Genomic DNA, 16,724 nt, shown 5'->3' on the forward strand with positions numbered 1-16,724 from the left:
GATATGTGATCTAATATAATTAGCAATCTCATCAACTAGGTGTGGGCTGTGCTGGTGACCTTGTTGCCATGGACTGCATGTCCACCAATTTTGGAGTCATTTAGAGTGAGGTCACTGATAACAAAAGTCTAGTAATAAAGTCTGGGCTTCAGGTAGTCACCTGAAAAATAATTGTATTTTTTATGTTTCCCCTCTTAGAACAGCAATACAAAAAGATCAGATGGTAATAAATTGCTAATTAATTTAATTGTTTTGGATGCACAACTAAGTGAAGCATTTTCAGAAACTTGAAAGAAAATGGAAAGTATCACCAAGGGGGAGACTGACCAATGATAAATAACAAGTACACAGTCTCAACCAGCTAAGGAAACCAAAAGAGTATTTCCTAGGGAAGACGGCTGCTCTTTCCAGCCGTGAAATGGCATCCTGAACTTGGACAGTGATTTGCACCGCGCAGGGCCCTTGCGCACACACACGGAGGTCAACAAGACCACGTGAAGTATACATAACAGCTTATGGACACAGATTCCTGACAGTCAAAGGAGGGAACTCAAAGTCTTCTCAGCTTTCCACTTCCTCACCGGCTGGTTTCCATTCACTACTCAGCTTCCTGACCTGGCACTTTTGCCTTCACACTGCTTTTCCTCTGGCCTCCGGCTGATTCCTCCCTCTTCTGCCACTGCTTCCTAGCTTGGTTTCTAGTCTAAAACTGAAACCATTATATCTAAAGTTACATGTATCTAATGCATTAACAAAATGCGTTAAAAGAAAACAACATGGAACTCGCTGGGAGTGCTGCCAACGTTCTGTTCGTTGACTGTGTGGTCACCTGGGTGTGTGCACTTTATGGAAGTTAACTCTTTGAGGTTTGTGTGCTTTTCTGAATGCATCTTATACTGTACAAAAAAAAAAAAAAAAAAAAAGAGATACAGAAAGAGAACTCACAATTGCTGAGTGTGGGGGGAAAATGACAATTCTAAAGAGAATTATTTGTAAAAATAAATTATCCACAACTCTATCACACTAACTCAAAAACATTCCCAGTTACTTTCTCATCTAATCACTGTGTCTTCTAAGACAGGAAGTAATCTCATCTTCAGTTTACAGGTAAAGGACCAAGGTTGCCAGGTCTGTAACGGCAGAGTCAGGGTTTAAATGTAATACAACTGGCTGGAAAGTCCATTCTCGTCCCTTGCGCAGTCTAACTATGAAAACCTGCAGCTACAATCATGGGACACAAACTATTTTCACATTCATCTTAAGGTTCCATGGTCTTCAACGTTACCGCATTCAGTGGCTCCATAAATAATATTCCAGTGTGCTGATGTACCATCGTTTAATAAACCATTCTCCTAGAGCTGTATTTCCAGACTGTTTTCAAATTTTAATTATTGATAATGTTGCAGGGGGGAGGGTATAGCTCAGTGGTAAAATGTGTGCTTGGCATGCACGGGGTCCTGGGTTCAATCCCCAGCACATGCATTAAAAGTAAATAAATAAACCTAAGTACCCCCCCCCCCAAAAAAAACCCCTAAAAATAAAAAAGATAAAGCTGCAGAGACTGCCTTATTGCTGGCTTACTGCTGTCAGCTGTCTTCCCAAAAATGAATGAATCTTATCACATACCCTCGTCCCTTTCCCCAAACACATACACAGAAAACTATCAATAGTGGTCCTGTGCTTAAAAAAAAGTTTTAATTAAAATAAGAAACCACACTCTGAACTCCACAGCCCTCACAAATGGGCCTCGTACTATAATTCTGAGCTTACTCTGGATTGCATCATTCATCATGTTATACTTGCTGCCTCGAATCACTAAATCTTTCACCATTTACTGGTCTGACGCACTTTAAACACCAGCTTTTCATGAAGTTTACAAACCCATTTTTATAGTCAGAATTAACTTTCTCTTCCACACTCCTCAACAACGCTTTCCTCCACTTAGTAAACTTTCTGTTCTGCTTAAAATGAGTTGCCAATGACTATTTTTCATACTGGATAAAAAGCTCCGTGAAGGCAAGACTCGTGTTGACAACGTACCCTAAAAACTAGAAACCAAACCAGGAGGTAGCTGCAGAAGGGGAGGATCAGCAGGAGGCCAGAGGAAGAAGCAAAAGGAAGGTTCTCTCTGCACCAATCAGTGGGTTGGTCTTAGGCAAATCATGGATCCTTTCCAAGACCTCAGTTTAATTTTCGTGGGAAATCTACAACACGACTGCTTTGGAAACAAGATTTTAACATGGACCAAATTAAGAACAGAAAAAAGTAAGAACAAAAACAAATGTCATTTAGAAAAGAATCTCGAAGAGACAAAAAACATATATCACAGTTGTTGTCCTCCAGTCATTTCCTCTAACACACTCCCTCCACGGCAAATAACCACCTTTATAAAACACAAACGCCCCTCAATGCCCTTAGAAATCTGAGTCCTTACACCTCACCAGTCAGTCTCACGTCGGGTGACTTTCTCCCCCTCGTTCTCTTCACGTTGCACACTGACCTTGAGAAGCTGAACCTCCCGGATTGGGCCAAAGCCCACCGAGTTCTGCCAGCCGTCTGCGCTTCAACGCGGCACTTCCCAGCACTGTCAGGAGAACAGCTGCAATGCTCGTCCCCCCAGCTCACGACCGAGCTTCCCGAGGGGAGGGGCATGTCGGCCGCGACCGCCGCTGCACCCCGGGTCTAGTGCGGTCACCTGGAACCTGTTCGCCCTGCGCCGCAGTCGCGTGATTCGGAGTGAAAGGAGCGGTTACAGTAGCTGCTGTCACTGAGCGCACACGCGCGGCCTCCACCCTCGCCCACCCCCGGGCTCTCTGAGGACCCCCTCGCCTTCCGGGAATGGGAGGATGACAGCGTCGCGGGAGGAAAAGTCCAGGCCGAGCCCGCCCGGAGCAGGCCGCCCTCTCCCTCACGGAGCCAGGGCCGCAGGAGGAGACCCAGAGGCGCAGGCACGTGGGGAGGGGACGGGCGGCCCCCGCTGGCGGCCGGGTCTTACCTGGCCCAGCAGGCCGCGCCCCAGTCCCCCGCCCGCTCCGCGCCGCGCCGCCTCAGCCTCTCACCTGGCGTTCGCCCTGGGCGCTGTATTTGTTCCCTTTACTCAGCCCCAGAGACTTCTCCAGAAGCGTCAGCTCAGCGGCCGCCGCCATCTTCCGGCCCGGGCTCCTGGCAGGGGCGGGATCGGCTCAGCAAGGATCTCCCGCACTGGCTGAGAGGGACGTCCCGCTCCCACAAACGTCACTGGCTATTGGCTGGACGGAGGGGGCGTGGAAGGCGCGCCTGTGCGCAGGAGGCGGGGGCCAGACGAGGGGGCGGGGCCGAAGGAGGCGTGTGCGACAGGTGGAGAGGGACTGGCAAACCTCAGCGCTAAGGCCAGGGGTCGCAGAAGAAGCATAAATTGAAAGATTATTCAAATAGCACTGGGTATGTTGATACTATCAAGTAATTTGTATAGCTCAGGAAAACCAGCCATTACTAGTTTTATTTTTATTGGCAATACTACAAAGATATAATAGCAATATAATTTATGTATATATATTTATGTCTATTATGTATATTTATGTATAATTTATGTATATATATAGTGATAGTGATACAATTTACGTGGATTTTGGTATATAAGTAAACAATGCACATAACATTTTACCCCTAAATTGTTATATTCTTACATCTTCAAAGTAGAAAGTGGTAGTACCTGTTGAACCTTGCATATTTCCAAAAGATTTCTGAAAAAGAAAATTTCCACATTGAAGAATGAATAAACAAAGTGTATATCAGTCTGAGAGAAATGGAAAAGGAATACACGGTAGTTCATCACTCAGTCAGAAATTAAGAGGTTTGGTGTGGAATGCTGTCACTGTGCGACACCCTCCCTACCCTAAAATGCTGAACAAGTTAATTCTGGTGGCAGAAATAAATGTAAGGAAAAGAAAATTTGGACAAATCAACATGAACAAAATCCAAAGGAAATTCCAGTGTAAGTGGATTATTGTGCATTAATTATTTGTTTATTTTCCTAATACAGAGAAATGAATATTTTACTACTTCTAAAAAGACCAGTCCTTTGAGAGAACTCACTCAACTATTTTCAGTGTTTAAGTACATGCTTTGCTTGTAATAAAACATTTAAAAACATTTTTACAGTTACCTAGTTCCAGTGGGTGGTATATTTAAAATAAAGCTTGATCTAAATGGCCTAAACTAAGATTTAATTTGAATTCCAGTATAAAGTGTCTGAAAGGATATGAACCCAAATGATAAAAGTGACAACTTGGGGGGAATAAGTTTGGCTAAATGGGTGGAATATCACTTTTTAATGTATGCACTTTGATATGAAATATTACAGATAGCTTTTGTAATTAAAAAGAAAGTTTGTTTTAAAGTTGTTATAAATTTCTTTCTTCCATTCAAGTCCTGAAGGTTTTTAAGCTTGGATTTCCTCTTCTTGCCTGGTATTCCTCCTTTTGTTGTGGATGTGCCTAACTAGGGAATAAAATTAGTTGAGCACTGTATGCTTCTGTGACAAAAAGGAAAGCAGGTGGTGCCACATAAAAAGAGGCAAATTTAAACTGGGTTTCAGGAGCCAAAGATTCTGGTTTCTAATTAGCACTAACTAGCTGTGTCACGCTAGGCAGTCAGTTAACCTCCCTGGGTCTCAGCTTCCCCAGGAGTAGTACAGGGACTGGGATTAGATATTCTCTCTGGTTCCTTTTGGTATTGGCATCTAGGTTTTCAATATTTTGATACTTTTGCCTTAAAGTGAACATGCATTTTTGTACCACTAATGTAATTTTGTAATTGTAGTTTTGTGATGTAACTGTGCTACTAATGCGATTTTGTGTTGTTGGGTGGAAGGGCCTTTTGTTGTGGCCGACTGCGGTGTATAAGTAAAGTGCTTGCTTGTTTGAACAGACTTTGGGGGTGGCCGTAGGGAGAGGGGTCTGGCTGTTTCTGTCATATTCTCTAGGCTTAATACCAGCAGATGAGAAAGAAGGTCAGAAGTACACGTAGGCAGGGCTGCTTTCCTCGGTGTGCTTAGAAGGGCCTCGAACTTGGTTTAATACTCTGTTGTCTCCATCTTGAAATCCTTAATCGTTTTTAAAAATGGGCCCTGCATTTTCTTTTTGCACGGGGCCCTAAGACTTACATAGCCAGTCCTGCATGTAAAGCTTATTGCCTCTGCTCCCTGACTTTGTGCGCTGAAGATTCCAGGAAGCGCTTGAAGCTTTGACATTCAGTGTCCAGACAAAGGCAACTGAATATATATTTAATGAATATAAATCCATGAAATACTATCCCCTCCCCCTAAAATCTGTACCAGGGTATTGAATGCTATCCTGCTAATGATAAAAAGAAAAACTGGAGAGGAGCATCTCTGTGTAGTAGTAGAGAATGAGCTCCAGGACACTGTATCTTTAAGTGAAAAAAGCAAGGCAGAGAAGGCGTTTATGGCGTGCTGCCATTCATTTAATAAAGTTGGGGGAGGTAAAAACATACACATATTTTTGATTTTATTTAAAAAGTGAAATTATAAACCAAAAAAAGTTTTAATTAATAAAATTAAAATAAAAATGACTACCTCTGAGGGGGAGGTGGTGGGGAGAGGACAGGAATGGAAACTAGCCTTTTATGACTGTGCCTTTCCTTAGAGATTTGACTTTGGAACCAGATGTGTATTTTTATGTAATTACAAAAATCTTCAATTAAAAAAGATCTCCCTAAAAAAATGGAATTAAAATAAAACATCCATCAAGTTGGTGACATGATCACAGTGTGGAACTTTTTAGGGTGACTTTATAAAATAATAATTTTTAAACTTTTTTTATTGAGTTATAATCATTTTACAATGTTGTGTCAAATTCCAGTGTACAGCACAATTTTTCAGTTACACATGAACATACATATATTCATTGTCACGTTCTTTTTCACTGTGAGCTACCACAAGATCTTGTATATATTTCCCTGTGCTATACAGTATAATAATTTAATTGTACGTGCTTAGTGAGATATTCTCTAAGGAGAAAAATTCATGAAAAAAATGTATTTTGAGGGGGGTTCAGTCAGCATACTGGCATTGCGGTGTTGGTACTGCTATTCTAAGTCATGCGTACTATGTCCTGTGTACTAACTAAGGCATGAACACACGGCACAAAGCAAAGGATTAGTTATGTGGTGTTGCTGGAAACTAGGGGTTTTGCTACAGCAGAAGAGAGAAGCAGACGTAGGTAGATGAGGTTAAATAAGACCCTTAAGTTCTGAATCTAAGTTGAACTATCAGTGTGAACTCATGATTTTATCTTAAAGAAAATAAAAAGTATTTACTATCTAGCTCTGTTCGCTTAAAAGGCTTAGAAACAAGGACACTCTATCACACTGAGCACCCCTAGTAGCCAGATTCAGGTTTCAGATACTGTTCCCCCCAAAAATGAATGAGGGTCCTTTGGAGAACTGGCTGACTCCAGATCTGGAACAGGACATGTAGAAGATGAGTCTGGATCATCCTGTCATAGCAGAAAGCAAAGACGTTATTAAAGAGTAACGAGGATCATCAAAGGACAGGATAGGACCACTTGAGTTTCAGTAAGAATAATTGCAATGGTTTGAAACACTTTAAAGATGTTTAAATCTATGGCTGGGGGGAGGGTACAGCTCAGTGATAGAGTGCATGCCTATCATGCATGAGGTCCTGGATTCAATCCCCAGGACCTCCATCAAAAATAAATAAATAAGTGAACCTAGTTACCTCCTCCTGCAAATAAATAAATAAAATAAATAAATAAATCTATGAGGTCATAATGACAGTAAAAAACAAGAAAAGAAGAACAAAATCAACACAATCCTCTGGTCATTGGAGGATTCTAGAGAACCAATTCATCATTTCAAAAAGTGATAAATAAAGGAAACACAGTTACATTTTTTTTCTTGATTATCCTACAGATGCTGTATCTCAGGAAAACCAATAGGAAGAGGGGAAAGTTTCCCTTTATAGAAGTGTTCCAGTTATGAATGAAGATAAAACAATAGAATATCATTGTTTTGCATCCCCCAGTGAAATAATGGGTCGAGGCAACAATGGTCAATAACTTCACATCACACAAACAGACTCAAAGAGACAGAATGAACTGAGGGAGAGCTAGGAAGTGGTCTTGCCAGTTGAGTCTGAAGTCTGGTGAAGGTTTAACAACCAGATCACAAGAAATGATAGCAGGAAGGGGGAACATGTTAAGTGCCACCATGGAGATGCCATCAGCAAATTCTAGACCAAAGGAAACTGTAGGAGAAACAATCTGATTGTTTCAATAAATGACTTGTAAAGAAAAAAGAAAAGGCAGAGGGGAGGTGGAACTGATACATTTTGAAAGAGTTTTAAGGACATAGCAATCAATTACATTGTATGAATCTTTTTTTCAAGCCTAATTTTAACAACAACAACAACGACAAAAACTGTTAAACATGAAAAACATCGAAGGTCAGCCACAACAGTGACAGATGTCTACGACAGTCCGTTTTATACGCCCGGGATATAAAATTAACTTGCCCAGATTCACATGGCTATTAGATCTGCAAATGAATCACCTGGAAGTTTTAGAAGATGCAGATATCATACCACACTCCTGGAGATTCTGATTTATTTTGTCTGAGGGTGGGCACAGGCATTGGTATTAAAAAAAATATTCCCCGGTGATTTTAACGTGCAGCCAGCCTTGAGATCCCCCTCCACTTGAACAGATGGAGGATCTGGAATTTCGAGTCAGCTTCCTGGTTCTGAAGCCCACAAGGTTCTAAATTCCTCTTGTCTCCTTTCTGTGTTTCTATGGTGAGCTGCTGCCTGCTCCACGCTTCACTCAGCATTAGGCAGAAGAAGGAGAAAGGTTGTACTTTACTTAAAATCATCAATAAGTGTATTTTTGGATGATCTGCATATTTGACTTGGAAATATCCGCTTGAAGACCGCCTTGCTCCTAATGAAAATAACTCGATGATTTGATTTTGTCCAGTGGAACCCATCTCTAATCTGCTGTTATCATCATCAAGTTTTAAGTCCACAGTACCTGAGGATACAAATTAAATGTCAAGAGAAATTAATTCATCAAATGGGACGTGAACTGGCTGACTTTCTTCTCTGGAGCGAGCCTGACAGCTTTCTGTATGTCATATTGGCATCGGTTAAAATGAGCTGCAGATGCCAGAAACCGTTACTGTATCAGATTGCTCTCGGCAGTGCCTATCAGAAAATGTTCGGTTTTAGGAGAACTTTCTACTTTGGAATGTGTTGGGGTTTTAAACCTGTGTTCCAGCGACATCAGCCACATGGTGAACAAGGCGATACAGGGGCACCGAGTGCCTCGGCTTCTTTGTCTTGGAGGCCTCTTGTACACAGGTGTGACCTGCATTTCCCCCGCATTTTTGTGAGGCCGTTACTGTGCACCAGGTACTGATTAAGCACTAGGAACACACTGACGAATGGTCCCTCAGGTGTGGGGTGCCCTGAGGGAAGATGCTCGAAAACAGACAAGTAGAATCGTGCAGAAGGCAAAGAGCAGGGCATAGAGAGGACAAGAACCCACAGAGGGCGCTTACTCTGGAACTGGGGGAGGTAGGGGCAGGTTTCCCGGAGGTCAAGGTCCTGAGCTGAGACTTGAAGGAGGAAAAGGCATTGGGCAGGTGAGAGGTGAGATGGAGTGGTGTTGGAGAGGTCTGGGGTGGGGGCGGGGATGGCAGGCACAAAGGCTGTAAATTGAGAACACTATTCTTCGCAGGATCTGCTCCAGGTGAGTGGGGAGAGGTGAGGGTGGGCAAGCAGATGTGCTGGATTGGAAGGGGTCTTGTCAGTGGTGTTAAGAAGGCTTTATGCCAGGGGAGCCCTCCTGCTCTGCTGGTGGGAATAGAAATTGGTGCAGCCACTGTGGAGAGCAGTATGGAGGTTCCTAAAAGAATTGAAAATGGACTTACCTTATGACCCAGCCATTCCACTCCTGGGCATATATACTGAGAAAACTCTAATTTGAAAAGATACATGCACCTCAATGTTTACAGTGCACTATTTACAGTAGCCAAGACATGGAAACAACCTGAATGTCCATCGACAGATGACTAGATAAAGAAGCTTTGATATATTTATACAATGGAATATGGAATACTACCAGCCATAAAAAAGAACAAAATAATGCCATTTGCAGCAACATGGATGGACCTAGAGATGATCAGAGTAAGTTAAGTAAGTCAGAGAAAGACAAATATCATATGGTATCAGTTATATGTGGAATCTAAAAAAAAATGATACAAATGAACTTATTTGCAAAACAGAAACAGACTCAGACATCGAAGACAAATTTATGGGTACGAAAGGGGAAGAGAGGTGGGGTTAAATTGGGAGTTTGAGATTAACAGATACACACTACTTTGTATAGAATAGATAAACAACAAGTTTCTTCTGTATGACACAGGGAACTGTATTCAATATCTTGTAATAACCTATAATGGAAAAGAATCTGAAAAAGAATAGATTTATGAATGTATATATAATTGAATCACATTTCTGTACACCTGAAATTAACACAACATTGTAAGTCAACTATACTTCAATAAATAAATTTTAAGAAGTCTTTATTCTTAATTCTCTTAGTCAACTCATACTCAACATGTCTGCATCAAACTCATGTTTGATGTTGTCTCTTATGCCCTTTTCCCAGATCTGCCCCTTCCCTCCCAGTCCCCATCTCACTGAATGACATTCAAGCATTTGCCCAAGTCAGAAGTCTGAGTGCCATCCTTGACTCTTCCTTCTCCTTTACATCAGGCAACAGAATGGGTTCAAGCCCCACGACAAGGTGATCTTCCTGCTCCTGCAATGAACAGGGACCTGCTGATTGAGAGGGAATCCATTTCGCATTTGTGGGAAGATCAGAAGGTAGGCTGTGTTATATGAGAGTCGTTGGTAACACAGGGGCTGTAATAGTTTCTTGCTCCTTCCTGGGTGCCTCAACATCCTGTTTTGATTTTCTCAATCCTTTCCACACCTCCGTAAATAGTCCTTTCATTAAAGTGTCTTGAATCACCAAAGTTGGATTCTGTTTCCTGCAAGCATCCTGACTGCTCCCGGAAGAAGAGGAGACAAGTTTGGTGAGCTTCCAGTCAGTTGCTGTCCTTGACGGCCAGTGCCACCTGTTAGGTTTTATCTTTGGCTTTCAAATGTGGGTATAGATGCATACTGCCCTAAGTAGATAAGATTCGACTAGGAAATTTGGTAGAGGCATGTCTTTTTCATGTACTTAACACTAAAGTGTCATTTTGCTTCAACATGCTTTTGACAGCATTTGGACATGTATCAGGATGAAGATTACTCACCTGAGACTGGACTTTGGTTAACACAGGACGAGCATGTTTTATACAGTTCTTCAGGCAGACCAGGCTCTTAGTGAGGGAGCACTGCTATAAAAAGCAGTCTGCAGACCAGACACGCTTTCCTTCAACTTATCCTGTTGACGTGCACATAGATGTCCCTGACCTCGAATCAGCTGATCCTGGGAATGAGTCCCTGCAATTAAGGAAGGAGATGCTCTAGAAATTCGCAAAGAGAGGAATTACTCCCTCAGCCCCACTTGGAAATTCCACAGATGACCTGGCTGCCCGTATCTTATCCCCAGTCTCTGGTTTAAATTAGGCAACTGAAACTCGTGTTTCTCTATTTTGTTTGATTTCGTATCAAGCATCCTCCAAATCAAGGGGCATTTTTTCAAATTCCCTTAGAGTCAGTGAACAAGAATCTCCAAGGAGGTTTTGCTGTCTTTGCTCCTGATTTGTGTGCTCTCACTAGCTTGAAGCTCTCTCCAGCCTTTCTGGTGTTAAATTAATAACAAATGATGTGGAGCTGACAGGTAGGTGAAGATATGGAGTGCCACGATATTAAAAAAAATCTCAATCTATTATGTAGCACATTGTGCAACACTTTGTCAGGTTTTGCCTGTAGGTATCTTAATTTTCCTTAAATATTTTGTTCACATCTTTCCTAACCCAGAAGATGGAAACATAGCCCTTAGCATCTCTCTAGCAGATTTTGTAGCATCTATTAGTGTGGTACTGAATACCAAACTTTGCCAGTTATTTGGGATTCTTTGAAACTGCACTGAATAAAACAAAAAGGATAAAGATACTTTCTTGGTGGAAGAATTGTGTGATTCTCACTGGAAGTTTAAGGGGTCATATTTTGGCTCAATTTCAACATTATTTTCTCACAAGCAGAGCCATCCAGCTCTGACTACCTCAAAATCAGTGTGCTCCTTGTCATCACAAGTATTTAAGCAATGACAGATCATCTGCCAAGAACTCCTTGGAAATGATTCTAAGCAAGAATGTAGAATATTGACAGAATGATTTGGCACAGTTTAAATTGCATGCATTCAGTTTGTTTCATATATGAAATTTCAATGCAATCTTTAAAAATAGTTATTATGGAATATTTCAAACACACAAGTAGAATAATATAATAAATCCCTGTTACTGATCACCCAGTTTCAACACTTAGAAAATTTCTTTAGAAGAGAGGTGCTACTGAGAAAAATGAACTTAGAAACTGCTGGATTGGACGTCTGAAGTCCCCACGATTTCATTTTATGGGCAACATAAGCTTGAAGAGCCATTTTCTCTGTATAAATTGAAAGAGAATATTTTGGTTTGTGCCTCTCCGGAGCTGTTCTCTACGCTGCTGGCCCTCTGTCTCTTCTCCCAACTTTGGTGTGGACAACTATTCATTTCTCTGCTGGATACAATTCCTTAATCAGTATGGCTCCCTCCTGTGGAAGGAGGAAGGATGGGCGGGCCCCACATGTGTTTCTGTCCTCTTCCTTTGCTTTCTTACACATCACCTGAAGGGTCAAGGCAGCTGCAGGGAATTACAAAAGGAAAAACCTGGAAGTGATGTCCCAAAATTGACTGTCTATTTAGTTCAAGAACTGGTCCCTAACCCAGAAGTTAGAACCTGCCCAAAGAGGATGCCCAGATACTTTCATGTATGTTCCCAGATCCTGATCTCATTTCTCCTGCCCATACGTTTATACAGTTTCTCAAAGGTGCTCCCCCCACTTTTTTTTTTTTTTAATTTCCATGAATGTGGCTGTCCATTGACCTTCCAGAAAACCCCATCACTGACTTTGGTTCCTCTTTTCCAACCAGTGTATTTCTTGGAGTCCAGAGCACCATTCCAGGGGGAAGGGCTGCAGGAGGACAGTACCTGTTGGCCTTACACAGCTAATTCCGTGGATGAAAGGACGATATAAAGGTTCCAAGTCCAAGACTCACCAGCATGGCCGCTATACCTGTTTATTCTCCATTTTGTTCAGTGAGTCATCATTAAGGCAAATACACATCCATTTCCTAAGGTCAAACTTTCATCCTAACGTAGTTTGGTGCAGCCATTATGGAAAACAGTATGGAGATTCATTAAAAAACTAAAAATAGACTTACCTTGTGATCCAGCAATCCCACTCCTGGGCATATATCTGGAGAAAACTCCAGTTCGAAAATATACATGCACTCCAATGTTCATAGCAGTGCTATGTACAACAGCCAAGACATGGAAGCGACCTAAATGTCCATCAACAGAAGACAACAGATAAAGACAATGTGGTACACACACACACCCACCCACCCACACACACACATACACATATACACATACACAGTGGAATACTACCAGCCATAAAAAGAATGCAGCAACATGCATGGACTTCATACTAACTGAAGTAAGTCAGAAAAAGAAAGAAAAATACCATGTGATATCACTTATATGTAGAATCTAAAAAAAATGACACACATGAACTTATTTACAAAACAGGAAGAGAGTCACACATATAGAAAACTATCTTATGGTGCCAAGTGAGGAGAGGGTGTTGTGATGGATAAATTGGGAGTTTGAGATTTGCAGATACTAGCTACTATATATAAAATAGATAAACAAGTTTCTTCTGTATAGCAGGGGGAACTATATTCAATATCTTGTAGTAACCTATACTGAAAAAGAATATGAAAAGAAATATATGTATATCCATGTATGACTGAAACATCATGCTGTACACCAGAAATTGACACAACATTGTAAACTGACTATACTTCAATAAAAAAAAAAAACTTTCATCCTGGATTATGCTGTGCAGTTGAAACAAAAATCACAAATTTGCAGTCAGTGAATCTGCCTCAGTTTACAGATGTGTTTGTTTATCTAGCATGGTGTTGATCTATACTGTTTCAAAAACTTGAATTAGTTCCCAAGATTTAAAATCAAGATATTTTACCTAAACCCCCAGATTTCTGGCTTTCCTTGAGGAATAGGAAAATCTGGCAACACTCAACAGTCTTCCCTGCTTGGGGACAGGTGTCTGGAGTTAAGTAGCTCCTGCTGCCTGTGGAGGGAGGGCATCCTCTCTATGGTTCCAACACAGACCTCACCCTCTCGCGAGTATTACCTAAAACCAAGGCAGGGAAGTAGTGACTGTTTATCATCTCGCAAATGGCCTATTTCTCTTTCTTACCTGATCCTCGCAGGCAATTAAATTTGTGACCTGGCTCTATTGCATCCATATTCCAAGTAGGAAGATGAACAGAAGGAAAAATCACTTGCCTAAAGCCTCATGCCATGATGACATCAGCCTTCTAGTCAGTGTCCAGCATCCCATCATTTAAATCTGGTCCAGGTGAGGGTGAGGATTTTTGAACACTGTTCCTCTGGAATGACTCCTTGAAAACTGTTCCTTTTAACTGAAAGACTTGGGAACTTCAGCAATAAATTACCTGGGCCTCCTTATTCAACATCCAATGATGGGGTAGGCATGGAGTAACCATTATAGGCATTTCCGTTCAAAACAGGTGAAGACACGCAGCAGTCACAGGTTTGTAACAATTGTGACGTCCAGTTGGGCACATGTTGCCCGTTCCACGATCTGGGCTCAGGCCTAGTGCCTGGGGAGGCCTCACTGCAGCTCTTGGCTCCACCTTCTGAAACAGCCTTCCTTTTCCATAGTGTGCAGCCCCTGTTTGAGTACTCTCTCAGTCTGTTTTCTAACCACGGCGCCGTTTCCGGTTGCCGTGTCCATCCTCTCGGCTTAAGCTAACACCATTCCTTAAAGAATACAGGGTGCTTTTTGTGTGTGTGAATTGATTTTTAATCCATTCCATTAGCTTAAAAGAAACAAGTGAGATTTCTTGAGTAAACCTTCTGCTGCTTAGCTTCCCTGTAAGGAAGCCGAGGGACAAACTGCTTTTAGATCCTTAGGCTGGTTTGTTTTGTTTTGCTTCGGTTTTTTTTTTTTTTTTTTTTTTTTTCTGTTAGAAATGGATGCTGTCTTCTGAGATCTTAGCAAAAGGTTTTACAATCACATCCTTGGCTTTATCATTAGACTATGTTTTCCTGACATGCCTTGGATTTGATCTTTGTCCAGAAGGTATTTCTTAATTTTAGCACTGTTGGCTACCTGGAAAGGCTGGGCATGGGAAGAGTTTTATTTTTGAACCTAGAAAGTCCCGGTTCCTTTATATCCAGCAGTTGTTGAGTTTATTGAGTTCATTTCTCTACTCACGTTTTCTATAACGGCAAATAGAGGCAGGCAGCGTCTTCAGGACCCCGCTTGGAAGCCTCCTGAGCCAGATTATCCCTTTCAGACGTACGTTTTCTATTTCCACGTTCCCACGGTGACAGTGTGACTAAATTTTCTGCTCCAGCATCACAGGGATCGCCTTTCCTCTAGCTTCCATTCCACTTTTCCTTTGAATTCTTACCAACAGCCTCCTTGCAGCCATGGTCAGGGTTCTGCTGACGGTCTCTCAAAGGCCCTCGGGGCTTCCACCAGCCCCTTGATCCTGACAGCTGACCTAAGTTCTAGGATTCTGTCAGGGCAGCTCCCCACTTCCGGGTACCAACATCGGGCTTTCATTTATCTATGTCACCCGTAGCACAGCACCTGGTCAGTAGGGTCTATTTGGTGTGAAATTGGATTTTCAATTCTTTCTTTTTGTCTTTTTCACATTTTAAATGATGATCATCAGTGGTTATGGTTATTTTCATTTTTCTTTTATCAGATGGAGCCTAGTGGGGAATCTTCAAGTTTTATGCATGAGAAGAGAGTCGTAGTTTTCACAAGAGATCAATGGCATTTTGAAAAATTTCCTTTTAAAATTACTTCAGTGCACACTTTGAGACACTGTAATTTGTTTTTTTACTCCATAGGAGTATTTGTGGGGACCAGGTCGTCGTTTATAAAAGGAACACCAAGATCAGAGTCATTTGAAGCTCAGACTGATTTTATCTTTTATTTGGGGGGAGGGTTGTTGAAAATGACAGACCTTCTATTTATTTTTATTTACGACCACTCTTGGCAAGGGAAATTTAAGTCCTTTCAACCATCAAACCATTGACTGTACATTGTATGTATTCATTAATGTAATCAATCAGTGGGAATAAGGTTTTCTGTTTAAAATATATCAAATGGTGAAAATGATGGGTTCATAAAAACGTCTAGGAATGTTCGTTTCTGCTCCTGGCTCAGCTGTCTGCGGTAGCATTATCCCGCTGGTGGGAGTTTGACATAGCTTGCTTGCGTTTTGTGTTGTTTTGGGTGCAGGTACACCATTGGTGTGTATATGTGGCATCTCCCTGTGTCCCTGCATAAGAAGGGGGTGCAGATAACAGTAATTAAAGTTAGAGACACAAACGAGAGCAGAAGCTCAGCATTGACACATTTCTGGGGACAGGCACTGGCACCCTGGTCGGTGTGTCCATGCATGCCCCCATCATCCTGGTGACTGCTGACTCCCAGTGTCTACAGCCTATGAGTCTGTGTGCTCTGTCCTCAGTCATGGGGACCTGGAGGAAAAAAATCCACTCATAGCCCTCGAATTTCATAACTAGGTGATCAAGGAAGGTGATCACACAATGATTATTTTTCTGTCATACATTATGTAGAAGGATGGCTTTCTTTAATATTTTTAAGATGGTTGGTATTTAAAAAATTGCAGCACATTTAAAAGCTATTGCAGTGTAACTTGCCTACAGAAAAGTGCACCTGTCAGAAACATCCAGCGCAAGGAAGTTTCACCAACAGACACACCTGTGTAACTCGCATCCGGCTCAAGGGTGATGTCACCGCATCCTTTTGTAATCCCTCCAGCCAGGACCTAGCCCCAGTGTAGCCACCATGGACTAGTCTTGCCTGCTGTTGAGTGTCATGTAAATATAATCCTGTGGTAAGCACTCTTTGAAAAGCATTTTCAAAGTTTTATTGAGGCACAGTTGATGTACAATAAATCTGTATATTTGGAGTGTACAATTTGATGGGTTTTGACATATGAATACACCCATGACACCATCCCCACAATCAAGATAATGAACATATCCACTGCCCCCAAAGTTCCTTTGTCCTCTCTCCCACTCTCCCCAGGCCACCACTTTCTGCCATCACAGATTAGTTTGCATTTTCTAGAATTTTATGTAAATGGAATCATACAGAATGTACTTCTCTTTGGTCTTTCACTCCCCATAATGATTTTGAAACTCATCCATGCTGCTGTGTGTATCAACGGCAGTGTCTTTTGAATGACAGTGGGCCGCCGGATGGATACAGCAGTTTCTTTATCCATTCACTTTTAGTATATTTTGGCATCTGGCTTCTTTTTGCTCAAGATTGTATTTGTGAGACTGCATTCCTAACAGGATATTTGACGTAGAAAAGGGGACGTTA

At 41.7% G+C, this 16,724-nt stretch overlaps 1 protein-coding gene and 1 long non-coding RNA gene across 2 annotated transcripts in view; one reads left to right on the forward strand and one right to left on the reverse strand.

Annotated features, from left to right (window-relative positions):
* EEF1E1 (eukaryotic translation elongation factor 1 epsilon 1) overlaps positions 1-3,217 on the reverse strand; it is an 18,207-nt gene extending 14,990 nt beyond the window's left edge. Inside the window, exon 1 of the mRNA XM_032462472.1 lies at positions 3,060-3,217. Coding sequence (XP_032318363.1) covers positions 3,060-3,146 — 87 coding nt within the window. The 5' untranslated portion in view covers positions 3,147-3,217. The remainder of the gene's footprint in view (positions 1-3,059) is intronic.
* LOC116658187 overlaps positions 3,217-16,724 on the forward strand; it is a 27,138-nt gene continuing 13,630 nt past the window's right edge. The window contains exons 1-4 of the long non-coding RNA XR_004313401.1: positions 3,217-3,420; positions 9,797-9,907; positions 12,169-12,334; positions 13,537-13,685. This is a non-coding gene — a long non-coding RNA (uncharacterized LOC116658187). The remainder of the gene's footprint in view (positions 3,421-9,796; positions 9,908-12,168; positions 12,335-13,536; positions 13,686-16,724) is intronic.

The sequence above is a fragment of the Camelus ferus genome, chromosome 20, assembly GCF_009834535.1.
Source record: "Camelus ferus isolate YT-003-E chromosome 20, BCGSAC_Cfer_1.0, whole genome shotgun sequence".
In the NCBI taxonomy this organism is placed as follows: domain Eukaryota; kingdom Metazoa; phylum Chordata; class Mammalia; order Artiodactyla; family Camelidae; genus Camelus; species Camelus ferus.